The sequence below is a fragment of the Wolffia australiana genome, chromosome 11, assembly GCF_029677425.1.
Source record: "Wolffia australiana isolate 7733 chromosome 11, ASM2967742v1".
NCBI lineage: Eukaryota > Viridiplantae > Streptophyta > Magnoliopsida > Alismatales > Araceae > Wolffia > Wolffia australiana.
Window position 1 is genome coordinate 2112012 of NC_135845.1, and position 16864 is coordinate 2128875.

Here is a 16864-nt window from a genome sequence, read left to right on the forward strand (position 1 = left end):
GGGAATGTGAAGGTTTTTTCTGGATATTCTGGGACGTGTGGCGGGACAGTGACATGACATGGGTTTCGTCATATTACCATCTGTCACGTTCCATCATCCGTTCAGTCACATCCGGGGCGTCATGTCCCAGAAGTGGCGTTCACTACTACTACATACTCAGACTTCTGCTGCAATCTTTACCCTTGACTCCATCCATAATTCAATCATACCCACGTGGGCGAAGCTGAACCGTCCGATCTTAAGGGAAAGGACCCCAAATGGGCCCTAGATGGACAATGAAACCCACGCTGGAACTTACTTGAACGGTCACGATGATGGAGTTGAACGCCCACGTGGAGCAATCGTACCCGTCCGATCTTTTAAAAGACTTTAGTAGAATTAAGGCTAGAGATTTCTAGGGTTTCTTCGTTTCGGCTTGACGTAAGCTCCAGCGGCTGTCTCCCCCGCCTGATCTTCCCAAGCGAAAATGGTAAAGATCTTACTTTTCAATCTCTGTTCTTCGAATTTCTTCGCTTTTCCTCTTCGTCGCTCGAAATCGTGCGTATTCTGATTCTCGTCGGTTCTGGGGTTTTGTTGTGTAGCCGTCCCACAAGAGTTTCAAGATCAAGAAGAAGCTCGCGAAGAAGATGAAGCAGAATAGGCCGATCCCCTACTGGATTCGGATGAGAACCGACAATACCATTCGCTACAACGCGAAGAGGAGGCACTGGCGCCGTACGAAGCTAGGGTTTTGAGCTTGGCTCCCCGGAATCGTATCATTTTGTGCGCTTACTTCCTGAATAGTTTTTTTTTTGAAAATTTCTTTATTATGATCGTCTGGAGGAGGATTCGTTTTCTGGATTAACAACAAATTTGAGTTAGAATGCATGATAATTCTTGGCAGTTTGATTTTAGTCTCAAGCGTTTTTCGCTGATTAAGCTTTTCGTATTAGTGCTGCCCTTAGAAAACCTGTAATTTTCGAAGATTATTTGGCTTAATCCACGTTCATTGAGCTGTTCAACAGTTATTGGTCGAATAATCGCTTCTCAAAGTTCATCAGATCTGTGTAAACTCATAATTGTTTAACCCATCAGATCTGTGTAAATCGTTGGCGTCGTTAAGATTTTTCTAGTTCATCAATCCTACCTGCCAGTTTTCTTGTGCCATCAATTTGTAGATTAGAACCGCAAAATGAAATATCTCCGTTGATTGCTTCGATCCCTTTTTTTATATAACCATGATAAACCATAAACCATCTTCCTTTTATTATAAGTCTTTTCGGAAAACGTCTGGCTTTCTGCAGTTGAAAGGATACACTTAAATAGATTTGTAAGTTGTCATGGTGTTGGTAATGTGTGTTCGACAGTATGAAACTCAATATTTTTGTTGTATATGTAAAGAAACGTGTTCAACAGTATGAAACTCGAGATAATTAGATTAGAAATCCTTAACTTGAGTTTTTTGTTTAGTTGGCAATTCAACTGAGTAAAATTTTAATACCTCCAAGATACTTATATTTAAGTGCCTGTATGAAAACTACAATATACTGTTCTCAACTTTCTAATGTCGCGGAAACTGTGATTTTTTTCCGGAGGACATCAGCATTCATCATAGGTAGGAAAACTTGCTGTTGAGAAAAAGTGAAGATCAAAATTTTCTGGATGATATCGATAGTCATTTGTTTCTTTTTCATGATTTCGTCCAGATCTTATGTTTTATGCAAAAATGTGTTATGTTCGATTGAATGTTTTTTTGTGACCGAACATTACTTTTCAACCAATTCCTAGTGTTTGAAATACTTTAATTTTCGCCTGGAACATGAAACCCTATAAAACCCAGAAATTAAGATAAATGGAAAGCAGAACAATTAGGTAAAATACTTCTCTTGCTTGAATTTCATAGTAAGGCAACACCTGATTTCTCATTGAGCTGTCGGTTAAGTCTTTGAACAGAAGATGCAACTGCAAGATTTTATGGATCATAAGAAAATTCAAGATGAACAGAAATTTTAATGTAATTTAGCATTGTCACTTCCATCTAAGGAACTACACTTGACGGCCTGGATGTGGCAGGACAGATGATGACCCGTGATGGAGGGGGGCATGATGAACTACTTGTAGCATCTCCGTCTTGTCATGCGTCCACGGATTTTGGAAAAATCTGTCACAACAGCATCCAGCCTCCCTTGTTGTGGCATCCCGTCTCATCCCCGTCACAGGACGGTGTCACCGTCACCTGTGGCGGTACGAACTACCTTTATGAAGGAGAGAGAGAATCAAATGGGCATACCTCCAAGAACATCCTTTATTCAGTCTGTTTGCAAGTGCAAAATAAAGCAGGGACTTTTTTACAAGATGCCAATAAATCAAAAGATGTAAGACGGCCTTCCGAAAGTTTAGGAATAATGGTTTGGACGTTTTTAACGTCTATAGACATTGGTCATGGCCATCATTTGACGGCCGTTCTGCCATGTCACGTGACCAAGGCCCTCCATCACATTCATGTCCCATCACGACAAGTTAAACACCATCACTGGCCCTATTTTCATCATTGTCATGCATCCATCACACTTCTGTCACCATGACGCCTGGTGTGATGTATGACGCCTGCTGTTCCCTAGTTCCATCAACTGAGAATATTTTCTTGGCTTATGAAATAGATATTATGATCAAATTAGAAAAGAAGCTAGATAATATGGTTCAAGCTACTATTGTCTAAAGCTGCAAAATGAAGTTTAATGTGTGGATTGAAAATAGTTTTTTGGATCATCCAATGATGTGTACAAATCATAGGTGTACTTTGGTTGGTGAAGATGGGATGTGGAAGACTAGTTTGCAGAGTCAAGGTGATTGAAGGCCTTAGTTAATTTTGGTTTTTAATTTTACTTCATCTGCAAATAGAAACTCAGTTTAAGTAATAAACCTCATATTTCGAAAATAAATTATTTCGCAAGAAATATATATTAGAGATAAATAATTTGACATTATCGTCTAATATTTGTTGAATCGATTCATAACTTAGATCACTCTAATAAAGGGAAAATAAATATCATATCCAGAAGGAAATAATCAATGGCAATATAAAAATTTGTTTAAATGAGATCCTACAACAGGTGGGGGAATATAGTGTGATTGGAGAGAGAATGGTTTTAAAGGTAGGTGTAATTCCCTTAAATATCCTCCTTATTTTCTTAATTGTCCAATGAGATATTTACTGCTTCTCCAAACAGTTGGGTGCACAATATTCTTTGAATTGACACCAAACTGCCCACTTTTGAGAAAAAAATGGACAACACAGTAAAGATGATCTGATTTGGATTTATAAATTTTAAAACCACAAATATATGATGGTATGGATATGTATGGACTCTAATCCACTGCCTGAGCAATTAATTTAAAGGTGTAAATAGGGATACAAATTTGAGATTAAAGAAGTCATCAAAGAATATATAATTCCTATAAAAAAATTATACTTCCTTAATAAATTATGGGCAAGGGTTGAATGCTCGAGAAGCATAGGTATAAAGTCAAAGAACTTTTTCAAGAACAAAAACTATATATATTTATACACGTAAAACTCAATTTAGAGTTGAAGTAGGCCTTTCAAAATTTCTAGTTTAAGTTACTCCTATATGATTTTATATCTATCTAGTTTAGGATGGTAGGAGGTAAAAAGACAGGTATTTATACAGGTTAGGGCTAGTCCCTTCTATATCTGCAGTTTTAAAATCCCTAACCCGAGTTTGATGCACCTTATCAAAAACATTTGGTAATAGGGAATATACTAGTTTAAAAAAAATAAAAATTTGGCAAAGAGTTCAATGTCCTTAGCCTCAGCTTTGAGTGAGGAAGATGAACCAGGCTAAACGACATGCCAAAGCTATACGATGTAAAAATGCATCTGTAGGGGAGCCTTCAGCCATGCAAGCAAGTGTGGATGAAGCGGAAGCGAGAATGTAGTCTTCAGTAACACAAACATTGGCGATAATTCAATGCCCCCAAAACCTAAGGGTTTACTGTAAAGTTCATCCATGGAGGGTGAGTCAGGGCCTAAGATTAGGTAGAAAGGCGTAGTGGATGGACAGCAGGTGAGTACTCCTGCAATACAGGAGAGACGAAAATCTTCTCAATTTTCTTAAGAATTAAAGTAATAGTAAGCAAACTCACAAATAATATCAATGATTTTCAGGAGTTAATCACATGTATTTGACTTATAGTTTGTGTTCAAGATAACATGTATGCATGATATTGAATACTAAGTAAATTGTGTACTAAAAAATATCTGTATTTTAGATTATAAGAAATATAGCTCACCAGGTTTCGGGCTTATATATCTCTCTCTAAGTTGATACCCTTTATTTCTATTCTATCTCAAAATTTCAACTTCCTCTCCTTTTCTCTCAAATCTTTCTCATTTATTTGTTTCATAATCTCTTAAATATTTTCTCGATCAATATCCAAGAAATATTCCCTTTCCTTTTAGGCCTATTACACATAAGAATGGAAGTGTGCACCTTTTGACGATCCAAACCTCAGATCTTTGCCTCTTCTCTTTTTCCCTTTAATGTTCCATATTTCTTCTATTCTTCTCTCAAATTATAGGTCCTCTTGATCAATCTAAAATACAATAAAGATGAAAGAAGTCCATATATATACCAGGATTTGAGAATAAACCTTGATTCTTCCTTTTTCATGGTTTCCTTGTGAGAGATGATCACAATGGGAGCAAAAGTGTGAGAGCCTTCTCTATCTTTTTGGGAGATCTTTTTTGGAAAGAGAATGATTAAGGAGAGATCCTTTAACTTCAAAAACAGAGCTAAAAAGAAGAGTATGCTATTACACTTTACGAGAGAGTAGGTGGCCACACTGAATACACAATTTTTGAATTAAATTGAGAATATTTACCTTTCTTACCCATTTCTTTCTCTTACTAGTACATACTCGTGAAAGGGAATTTTGGAATTTCTGTAGAACCTATGAACCTCCTAAAATGATACCACATATTCCAGGTAAAGAAGGAAATAAATATTAGAAAATAAAAACAGCGTTACATGGTCAACTGTCAACTTGTAGATGTTTGTCAGATGTGCATACCCTAAATCCTAGAATACTTGTCAGATAATATGAAAAAATATTTTTAGAAATATTATTCAAACTTTCAAAATTTTCATTTTGAAAAGTTTCATCGACTCAACCTCTCTCAAACAATAAATAAATACACCATGAATTCATGTATGTTGACTCAAAAATAAAATGCACAAATATGCCTCAGTCTGCTACATTTCTATTCATATAATTAGTTAATTTAATTACTTGTATTTTAATAATTATTAGAGAAACTTATAATTCAAAACTAAAAATTTATTCCGTTTATATTTTCCACTAGAAAATATTCAGTTCAATCACTCAGGATTACCTGTAAACAAAAGTGATATATATTTCTGAACATATATTTCAATTTGGAGTATATATTTCAATTTGGATTCAAGATTGGTAAATCTGATCTATTGACCTTTATCACTAAGTTCACTATGTCAGGATATTACATGAGCATAAGTGATGTGTACATCTATGAGATGGTTTTGAATTTTTAAACTCATCTAAAAATCTCTGTACATGATTTAAAGTAGTTCTGAATATAAAAATTCATTTATGGACAGATAAATTCATTATATTTCATGGTTGACCAAATTTCATCTAGAGTTCACAAGGTAAATTCATCATAATACATGCATTGACTTCAAATCGAAGGCCTTCAATCTTCATGAGTTATCATTGATTTGTATGTGAATATCCATCTATATTTATATATATTATTATAAAAATATTATAAGGTTCTGGTTCATCAAGGCTAAATTGTGGTTGTTTTCATAAAACATTAAAATACAAAAATCGAGTCCAAGACATCGTTCAAAATCAAAAACTACAGATAGTAAAACCCAGTTAAGGGTTATCATCTATTTTCATGCAAAGATTGATATATATATATATGCGTATTTATTTGCTTTTGATTTTTTTATATTAGCTCAAATGGTGAATAATGAAAATTGAAGCCTCAAATATGTAGATAAACCAGACATAAAAGCATATTTTGTGTTGATTTAATTGAATGATATTAGTTACAAAAATCTCAAAGGTGACATGGCAATAAAAACATGAGATTATATGACGCACAAAATTGGGCTTTAGATAATTAATTACTATATGATATTTATTTGTTCATAACCATCCAGTTCCTTCTCCAATGCATTATTGGAGAAGAAGAACCAAGAAATATCTGTTTCACTAATTGGTCGGGAAAATTCAAAGGCAGTTACAAAAGAATGAGGTTGGAGGTCATGAAGATTTTCCACTTCGGGACATTTTTGAATGGATGGCATGGACGATTTCAACAGCTCTTAATCTGCATTATGTCCATGTCATGTTAGCTTTGAGTGTAATTTGTGTGCCAAAAGTATTGGGCTTGGTCTTCCTTGGGGTGGTCATGATATCCTTCGTCAGCGGATTAATCATCTACATGTTTCCTTCCATTAAATAGAACTCTAAAAAAAACTAAAACCAGTATTCCTGACATCACTGACGTTAATAAAAGTTTGCCGATAATTATGAAGGGTTCTGATAAATAATGAAATACACTTTTAATACACTTTTAATAATGAAATACATGAAATAAGTGATTCAATACACTTTTACCCTTTTGTATGTATCATGATTTGGTGCATAATAGTGATAGGTAATGATTTAAAGTCACGTTTAATGTATATAATTACTATAATATGCCCATCCTCTAGATGTATCCAAAATTCATCAACATGTTGAATTTTTACTTTTTGTTTAATCCAATACCAGAGACGTGGGAGGATCTTCTCATCATTGTAGTTTAAGTGGGAGGGAGGTTTCACAAAGGAGAAGGGAGAAGAAGGAGGGCTCTGATAAGATAGAGAAATCTAAGCTGACTGACAAAAATTTTGACATCGGTCTTTTGGCCTTCTCTCTCTCAAAAATTTCCAAAAAAACTGTATGTTTTTGCACAATTTTTTTTGCCATCGGTCTTAAAAATATTGAGATATATGCCCCTCCACTCCTATTTCACCTGAAAAATTATGGAAAACCCATTTATTCTTCTACAACAAGTTAAAATACCTGAAATTTTACTTAAGTTAGAGATTCACACATGCAAAACTATTGAGAGCAGTCTTAGAGCCCTTTTCATCATTTTATCCACTCAATAATTTCATCAAAATCCTTAAAACTAAGGAAAATTCAGGAGAATATACTAAATATAATTTTATTTCATTTTTAACTGGTCATTTGAGTAAAATATAAATGCAATTTGTATGAAATTCATATTGTAAGTTGCATGTTAGCAGGCTCGCAAGGAGTGAGGGATTATTTTGGCCTTGAAGGAAATTATACTTTGATCAATAAATTACATAAATAATTTCTCCAATTACATAAGGTAGTTGGAGCAAATATACCATTCCCAAACTTTCAATCAATAGGTCCCTAGTATATAAATACATACTCTCTCTCTCTCTCTATTTAAATGAAGCTCCAATTTTTCTATAGACTACATGGATTACCAGCGTGTAACAACCAGTTTTTGTCGGTTCCACTGAGATAACTATGCTGATAATCTCATCTAGGGTCCCATCAGGGTCTATGGCTTCTAATTGGGCCAGACACACGTCTCGAAGAGGTTACAAGTACTACAACAGCAGCATAACTAATGAAAACAAGGTACTATTCCAGATATCCACTTCATCGTGTTGAAATTACTCATCTACTTCTTGAGAGTCAAAGTCAAGTGAATTTGCCTTCTGTTGTTTCAGTGGAAAAACCTGAACAGATGCCAGTTGTCTCAAATGCAAATCAAGAAACAACTGAATCCTATGGTTTTTTCTTGTCAACTGATGTTTTCATCATTTGATTTTTCATAGGCCTTTAGTAATCATAGATTCACAAAAAAGTTAACTTACCTCTACAAATAGTAGATTGATATCTTCTGAGATCAATCCCCAAGAAACCTCCAAATGAATATTTATATAGTATCTCTTAAGTCCAAAATAAAGGGAAAACATTATACTTTTTTAAAAAATCAAATTAACATACCCAACTTTCCTAATAATGAACATTGACTTCCAGGACCAGCAGCTAAGCACCCTTTTACTTAATACGTCCCCATCTTTTTATTCTTCACTTTTAGGTTTCCTCAATTTTACTAACGGTTTTTTTATTATCTTCTCTAACAATACCAATCTCTCCGCAAAGTCAACAATTATATTTCTAAAGTAGTCTATTTTATCCTAATAATTTTTAAAATAATGACATGTCCAGCAACATGAAGAATGTCAAAGCAAATATTTAAATCTGCCATTTTTGCGGCATTGAAGAACAAAATTTCGCATGTGTGACACCAAACTATGTGTAGTGCAAGAAGGCAGACAGAACGGTTATTTCACATGTGGACAGAAAAATCATCCCATCTGGGAGTTCGGACGAATGACAGGATGTAGAATCATCCTCTGCACTTCGGATGGGGCAAATTTCTTTGTCCATGGACAAAATAATCACCCTGTCTTGGGCCTGGCACTGCGGATGTGACACTTTCTGTGTCCAGCAAGAGTCACGTAGGAGCCCGAGAGCTCCAACTAGACAACGCACATGCTGTGCCACATGTCAAGTTAACAGTGGCCTGATGCTGTCTATATTCCCCATGCACTATGATTATAAGGCTGTTTATTCTCAAATAATACATAATTTTCTTACATGAAAACCATGTATATTTGGGATCTACTTAGTACCATCTTAATTGATACAAAATGTGTTATAATCAGCACCAGGCACATGGGCCACTTGATGATATGCTAGGCATGGTTGTTCAGTTCGCTTTGTGAGAATCTGTGCGTTTTGTTAGTTCTGTTTGGTTTTTTGAATAGAACATTAACAAGTTTGCATAGATCATTGCACACATCCATGTGCGGTTAAATTGTTCTCTTTGTGGGAATTTGCTCAAAATTTGTTTGAATACGTGAATTGTTCTAGTTGTGCGAAAAAATATTCTTATTTTTGCAAAAAAAAAAAAATAGAACAAAGATCAAGTCCCTGTGCGGTTCTTTTGTGTGACATTTTTGTTCCTTCAAACAAACAGAACAGAACAGAACAACCATGTCTACAATGTGCATATTCAGCAGTTATTCTCTCTCTATCTACTTGGCCATCTATTATATATTTATAGTCATCTATTACATAATTATATCTGTGTGTGCTCATTGTAGTTTTTTTTGCATTCTCTCAAGATTGTAGAGATCTCTCTCCATTAATGCTATTGAAGAAAAGCATGTGATCTCTCTCCGACATAGGGATCGGCAAACGTCATCCGTCACGTCAGGCGTCACCGTGACGGACCCGTGACGAATGACGTGATGGTGACGGTGATGAACCAGATGAGACGTGACGGTGATGGTGATGTATTGCCCGTGACGGTGATGGGGTAGTCCGGACGTGTGACGTGACAAAAAGTCTGACACGGATGACGTCCGTGACTGAATTTTAATTCAGTGTCACTCTCTATCTCTCTTTCATTCTCTCTCTCTCTCTCTCTCTCTCTCTCTCTCTCGTTCTCCTGAACAATGCGCAGGCATAAACCACTTCGTCGTCGTCTTCGCCGTGCCTTTACTCTGCTTCCACTTCATCGCCTCCAACGACCCTTACAAGATGAATTTCCGCTTCGTTGCCGCCGACTCGCTTCAAAAGATCGTCGTTCTCTTTGCCGTGGTGATGTCTTACGCGTGCAGAGGTGTGGCCCTCGACTGGGCGATCTCCGCCTTCTCGCTCACCACCCTCGCCAACACGCTCGTGATAGGTGTGCCTCTGCTCTCCGCCATGTATAGGGATTCTTCTTCTAGCCTCATGGTTCAGGTTGTTGTTCTACAGTGCGTGGTGATGTCTTACGCGTGCAGAGGTGTGGCCCTCGACTGGGCGATCTACGCCTTCTCGCTCACCACCCTCGCCAACACGCTCGTGATAGGTGTGCCTCTGCTCTCCGCCATGTATAGGGATTCTTCTTCTAGCCTCATGGTTCACGTTGTTGTTCTACAGTGCGTTGTCTGGCATCCGCTTCTCTCTCTCTCTCTCTCTCTCTCTCTCTTTCCTGATCTCTCTCTCTCTCACTCTCCCTCTCTCTCTCCCGATCTCTCTCTCTCTCTCTCTCCCGATCTCTCCCTCTCTCTCTCCCAATCTCTCTCTCTCTCTCTCTCTTAGTCCCTCTCTCTCAATCCCCTCTCTCTATCTCAATTAGGAGAATTTCCCGTCACTAGTGATGGTGACGCTGTCACCATGACAGTGACGTGACAAAACGAGAACTGGAGGATGAGTGACGTGACGGTGATGGATTTTTTTGAAAATTCTTGGACAAGTGATGTGACAGTGACGTGACGAACATTTCATCACGTCACCGTTCTTCACAACCTGTCATCTGTCCCGTCACGTCCGGGGCGTCATGTCCCGGACGTGCCGTTCCCTACTCCGACATATGATGCCGATGACGAACGGATCTGGTTCAGACAATCATCTCGCAATCTTGTTTTTTGAAAAAAAATATCTTCTTGTAACTGGGTAATATTTTAATACTAAATCCATGACGCTGCTTTATGAAAAATTTTATTCCCTTTTCCCCTCAGATAATACCCTTCGTATTCTTTCTTTTCTATGGTGAAGAAGCACCTTCTGGTGGAAAGGCGCAATCTTCCTCAAAGGAATTATAGATAATCAAATGGATCCACTCAAGGATTTGGTCATCAAGGTTTGATATTGTATTTTATTTTGATCAATTGATTTGTCTTTCGTCAAAAAACTATTTCCTTGTCTTGGAACTTCTAAGAGATTGTGAGCAAAATCAAGCATTTCCTCTTGTTTTTCTATTTGATCGGTTGTATCCTAATAAAAATTGAATTGAATAATCTTCTCTTGTGATTCTTTTTTGAAGAAAGTCTTTGCTTGTGATATACCCCGGTATGATCGTATAGTTGCTTCAACTGTTTGATTCTCTGAACCGATATATTTCTCTAGATATTTAAGTGATCATATGCGAACTTAAGCTGTTCCTTCTGTTTCTCTGCTTGATCGGCTGTATCCTAACCAAAAATTTGAATTCAATAATTTTTTTTTGTGTTTTTTTTTGAAGAAATCTTTGTTTGCGATGTATCCTGGTTATTATCTTTTGGTTGTTTGAACTGTTTGATTCTTCCAAAAGTGCTGAAATTTCCGGTATATCTCTCAAGATATCTATGCGACATAAATATTTTAACTTTTTTAAAGATACGCAGTTCCTTATCTTCTTTGTTGCTTTTGCTTATTTTTTAAGGTCAAATATGGGGACAATCTCAAGCGTTTTACTGTCAGAATGCATCGATCCCAAGAAGACTATAATGTTCACATGTTGAGGGTGTTAAGATCCATGGTATCTTGATGAAGAATGAAGAGAGAAGAAGAGAGATGAGAGGGAGGAGGAGAAGAGAACACAAGAACAAGAGAAAAGATCGTTGTTATTCCGCACTTCTTTTTTATTACACATATGTTCGTATTTATATTATATCTATTGTAGTTATAAAGAAAGTTTGTTTTGTATTTCCGTTTATAACGGCTATAATGTAGTTAATCTGAACCATTATAACTGGATGGGGTGCACCGATCGCAACCGTCGGTCGGTGCCGTGTACCCATCTGTTATAACGGATAGTCTCAGATTAATCTCATCCGTTATAATAAGTGGGGTGCACCGATCGTGACCGTCGATCGGTGCCGTGTACCATCTTTTATAACAGATACTTTGTGATTTAATCTAGGCCGTTATAACTCTTCATCATCTAATCCTGTCTGTCTATGTGTTTCCTATATCTATATTTGATCCTAACTGTGTAGGTTTCATCCTAACTGTCTACGTTTCATCCTATTTCTATCTTTGATCCTATATTGATCCTACTTTCTAATCCTCTAACGGGTATACAATATCCATTCATTTTACTAACTAATCTTGTTTAAAATCCTATCAGGTTGTCGATGGCGAGATTGTCTGGACTGATCCTCGTCGAGTAAAACTCCTCCGTTATCAGAGGGCAGAGATTAATAATCTTTTTGGGATTAATTTGGATGTTAATTATAGCCTAACCTATGCTGATGAAGATGGCGATCAGGTGACGCTTGCAAGCAATAAAGATTTTCGTGATGCCGTCTTTGGGCAGCGTTTGAATCCACTCAGGATAAATGTTCAATCGATTTCCAATCCATCACGCAACTGCTCAAAAATTCCATCACCTCAATCGGTCCATGCTCACAATGTAACTCATCGTGGGATTGCATGTCGTGGCTGCAGGGAGCATCCAATAATAGGCCCCTGGTTCAAGTCTAATGTGTAATTACGACAACATCTCTCTCTCTGTCTCTAATTACACTTATCCGTCCATCTGTCTATAATGCTGCCATTCCTTATCATATCACCATATGTTTTCCAGACCTCTCTCATTTATCGGTTCATCAATATATCATCCAACCTTCCAACACTAGTATCAGCACACTAGTGGACCACAGCATGGGCATGTGATTGCCGTTCAAATTTTTGAAAAAAAATCATCCAACCTTCCATCTGATTTGTCTATCTTTTGATTTATCTCTGTCCCTCTATTTTATTTGTTTGTTTCTCCTCCTATTTAGAACTCTGCTCCATATATCTTTCTGCCTGCCTGTATGAACCTATTCTCTCTCTCTCTCTCTCTCTCTCTCTCTCTCTCTCTTTCTACTTACATATTTTCCCACCTAGCCCTCTGCTTATCTCTCTCTATCTATCTCTCTAACTGTTTACATATTTTCCCTCCCTCTGTTTATATCTTTCTACTAACGTCCGTTTGTCTGTCTTTCTACGTTCCTCCCTCCCTCCCTCCCTCTCTCTCTCCCACCCTCAAACACCATCTCTTGACCTATCTGAACATCCGCCTATCTCTACCACCCACTCTCTAGCTATCTGCCAGTTTATATCTAAATCTCTCTGCGTCATTATCCATTGGTATATCATCTATCCAACCGCCTATCTCTACCACCCACTTTCTAGCTATCTGTCAGTTTATATCTAAATCTCTCTGCGTCATTATCCATTGGTATATCATCTATCCAACCGCCTATCTCTACCACCCACTTTCTAGCTATCTGTCAGTTTATATCTAAATCTCTCTGCGTCATTATCCATTAGTATATCATCTATCCAACTTATTTTGTCCATTTTGATTTGCAGGAAGGAAGACTACGACTTGTGCTGGACGTGCTACTCCAAGATGGGCAATGATGCCACATTCACCCGCATAGACGTGGATCTGTCCTCGCTCGTGTATCATTATAGGGTTCAATGTGATGGCTGCAAGATCACTCCAATCGTTGGTCCCCGATTCAAGTCCAATGTGTAATAACATAAACCCATATTTCTCTCTAACTATATATATCTGTTCGTCTGTCCATTACGTTGTTATTCTTTGTCTCATTACATTATTTTTTCCTTACCTCCCACATTTATCCACTCATCAATATATCATCCAATCAGCCATCTGATATGTCTATCTTTTTCTTTATGTCTTTATATTTATCTCAATCCATATATTTTATTTGTCAATATATCTTCCCCATATAATTTCTGCCTGCCTGTATGAATCTCTCTCTCTCGCTCTTTGAATTTGCACAATTTTCCGCCTATCCCTATGCTTATCTTTCCATCTGTCTGTGCGTTTCTCTCTCTCTCTCTCTCATTTGGATATTTTTCCACCTATCTGTCTGCCCATCGCTCCTTGTATGTCTGTCTTTATCTATCTCGCTCTCATTTACATATTATTCCACCTCTCTGTCTATCTCTCCATCTGTCAGTCAGTCTCTCTCTCTCTCTCTCTCACTCACACACACACACACACAGTACCACCCACACTTACTCTCTCTAGACCCATCTGAATATCCACCTATCTCTAACATCTTATTTCTAGCTTTCTTCTTGTTTCTCTCCCAATCTTCTCTGTGTCGTTATTGATTGATATATCAATCTATCCAACTTGTGGTGTGCTTTTTTGGTTTGCAGGAGGGAAAACTATAACTTGTGCATTGCGTGCTTCTCCAAGATGGGCAACATTGCCCAATACACCCGGATTGACCAGGCGATGGTTACGCCACAACGTTCTCCTTCTATCGGTCTCTCAAATGTTGCCAAAGTCATGAGTATAGTGGGTGTTCTATTTGGTGTTCCGTTCCTCGATTAATTTTTATCACCTGCTGAATAGACCAGGCAATGGTTCAGCCAGACGAAGAAGACAAAAGCCTACCACTTGTTATATAAATATACTACAGTTAAATGTAATAAAATGATTATGGGCTGTTTTCTTCTGTTTTTGTTGTCCAATCAGTGAAAACCCTTATTTTTTACTAGCATTGTTTTGATGTTTTGGAGTCCTTGATATTTTTTATATCACATATATCTTATTCATATATTTGTAGTGTACCATGTAAAACCTTAAAATATCCTAATATTCTCTATAATAATGGTTCTTATTAAATATATCATATAGCTTGTTAAATAGGAATTGAATACTGTAGATATATACTAGAGATCAATACCCCCATATTTATCAGGATAAAACAATCTCCATAATATTAATTGTGTCCATTATCTCAGCCGTTTTATTATAAATACCTAAATGTGGAATAATGTGTGTGTTAATCATAAATGCACTATATATTTTATATCTTGTTATTTTATTAATATTCCATCCACTTGACGAATTAATACTATCACTTACTTAATAGTACTTTTTCTAATTATAACTTCACTACCATTTTATCATATTATCATCTGATGTGTTATTATCATAGTTATACAACTTGTATGGATTTGTGAAGTGTGACCATACTAATTCTCGCCTCTGAGAAATAGGATTTTCTATGATTGATAAATTCTAATTTAAATGAAATTTATATAAATAACATGAATTATCTTTTTAAAAAACTGATATGATTGGCCCTAAGAGGATATGATCCATTGATTAGCAATTTTGAATCAGCGATGATGAGTACATCATAAACAGCTGCAAACCCCCATAACATCAAATATTTTATCTCCAGAAATCTCGTATATAATGGCTGCGAGAGGGTGACAGAAACGCGCGTTTCTTTCATGCCTCGATCCGTCACAGAGCGCGCCCAAATTATGCGACCCTTCTAGAGACGTATGGCCAGGACCCTGCCCAGCTAGCAGCTGCCAGAGTGGAGTACTATCACTCACTCCTCTCCTCACAACCCACAGTTATGAGCGAGGATCTTCTTTCCTCTATACCTTACTTGGTGACAGACCAAGACAACGCACTTGTGCTAGCACCCCCGACACGAGCGGAGATCAAAGAGATAGTTTTTTCCTTGGGCCGTAACAAAGCCCCAGGACCGGATGGATTCACCACCGAATTCTATACGTCATGCTAGGATATTGTAGGCATTGACTTGGTGCTAGCTATCAAGGAGGTGTTCAGGCATAAAGTCTTTGCGAGGAGTTGGAAATCCACTTTTTTGGCGCTCATTCCAAAAGTGGACACTCCAACTTCCTTCCGAGACTTCCGCCCGATCAGTCTTTGTAATGTATGCTATAAAGTCGCATCCAAGATCATTACAAACCGACTAGGGCACTTCATTGACAGACTTATCTCGCCAGAACAGTGTGGTTTTGTCAAGGGTCGACAAATCCATGACAGTATCACACTAGTGCATGAGCTAGCCCATTCCATAGACACTCATATCCGGGGCTCCAATGTCATCATCAAGCTTGATATGGAGAAGGCCTTTGATCGAGTTGAGCGGAATTTCCTCCTCGAAGTGTTGCGGCGCTTCGGATTCACGGATGCATTCGTCGCACTTGTCGATTCTTGCATTAGGGAGAACCATTTCTCTCTCCTGTTGGATGGAAATTCCACCGGCTTTTTCACGGCCACGCGGGGACTCAGACAAGGTGATCCTATTTCACCTACCCTCTTTATATTGATGGAGGAGGTCTTCAGCCGATCGCTCACCCGAGCGATCAACCAAGGCCTCATCCAACCATACTTTACAAAGAGGGGTTGCCCGATTCTCTCGCACTCACTATTCGCTGATAATGCCATATTGTTTCTCAATGGATCTAAAAAATCCATTAAGGAATTTATGAGTGTCCTTAGAGCTTACGAGCAAGCTTCGGGCCAGCTCGTCAACGCCTCGAAGAGTAGCTTTATCGTAGGACCTTCCACCACTATAAGGCACTCTAAGATACTCCAGCTTTATACACGATACTCACGAGGACACCTCCCATTCGACTATCTTGGATGCCCTATCTTTCTTGGCCCTACTCGTCATCACTACTTTGATGTAGTGCTAGGCTAGCTCAGAAAGAAATTAGAGGGATGGAAACTTCGTTTCCTATCCCCAGGAGGACGGATCTATCTTATCTAACATGTCCTCATGAGTATCTCGCTACACACTCTTGCAGTCCACTCACTATCTCTTACTATTCTCCGCTCTGTGGAACGCCTATGTGCGCGCTTCCTATGGTCTGGTCACCTCGAGGGAGAGAGCCGCCACCATTGGGTTTCTTGGGAGAAAGCGAGTCGGCCGACGGATGAAGGGGGTCTAGGGATCAGACGCCTCTCGGACGTTCAGGACATGCTTCAAAAGAAACTAGTATGGCGTATGCGTACCACACACTCCCCTTTGGGGAGTCTCATCTTCGCCAAATACAGCGAATGGCCCCGTCGCGAGATAGATATTCGGGGCCCTAAGAGATGGTGGGCGTGGCAGCGACACTGGATTGAGATGGCTCAAGTCACAAGTTGGCATATCGG

The 16864-nt window shown here is 38.0% G+C and overlaps 2 protein-coding genes across 5 annotated transcripts; both read left to right on the forward strand.

Moving 5' to 3' along the window:
- Nucleotides 1-323: 323 nt before the first annotated feature.
- On the forward strand, nt 324-882 carry LOC144709780 (large ribosomal subunit protein eL39). The gene is made up of 2 exons (XM_078583423.1): nt 324-469; nt 582-882. Exons 1-2 carry the CDS (start codon nt 467-469, stop codon nt 732-734), a joined length of 156 nt encoding a protein of 51 aa, XP_078439549.1. The 5' UTR covers nt 324-466; the 3' UTR covers nt 735-882.
- A 9773-nt stretch (nt 883-10655) lies between these two features.
- LOC144709784 (uncharacterized) lies at nt 10656-14435 on the forward strand. 4 transcript variants are annotated; one of them, XR_013583104.1, is made up of 5 exons: nt 10656-10783; nt 11345-11556; nt 12032-12390; nt 13264-13428; nt 14089-14435. XR_013583104.1 is itself a non-coding variant. In XM_078583427.1 (5 exons), the coding sequence occupies exons 1-5, from the start codon at nt 10754-10756 to the stop codon at nt 14264-14266; spliced, it is 828 nt and encodes a 275-aa protein (XP_078439553.1). In that variant the 5' UTR covers nt 10656-10753; the 3' UTR covers nt 14267-14435. The 4 variants fall into 4 exon arrangements, 2 of the variants coding, with proteins under 2 accessions (XP_078439553.1, XP_078439554.1); XR_013583103.1 differs by having other exon boundaries at nt 11345-11521; XM_078583427.1 differs by having other exon boundaries at nt 11345-11440.
- The last annotated feature ends 2429 nt before the right edge of the window (nt 14436-16864 follow it).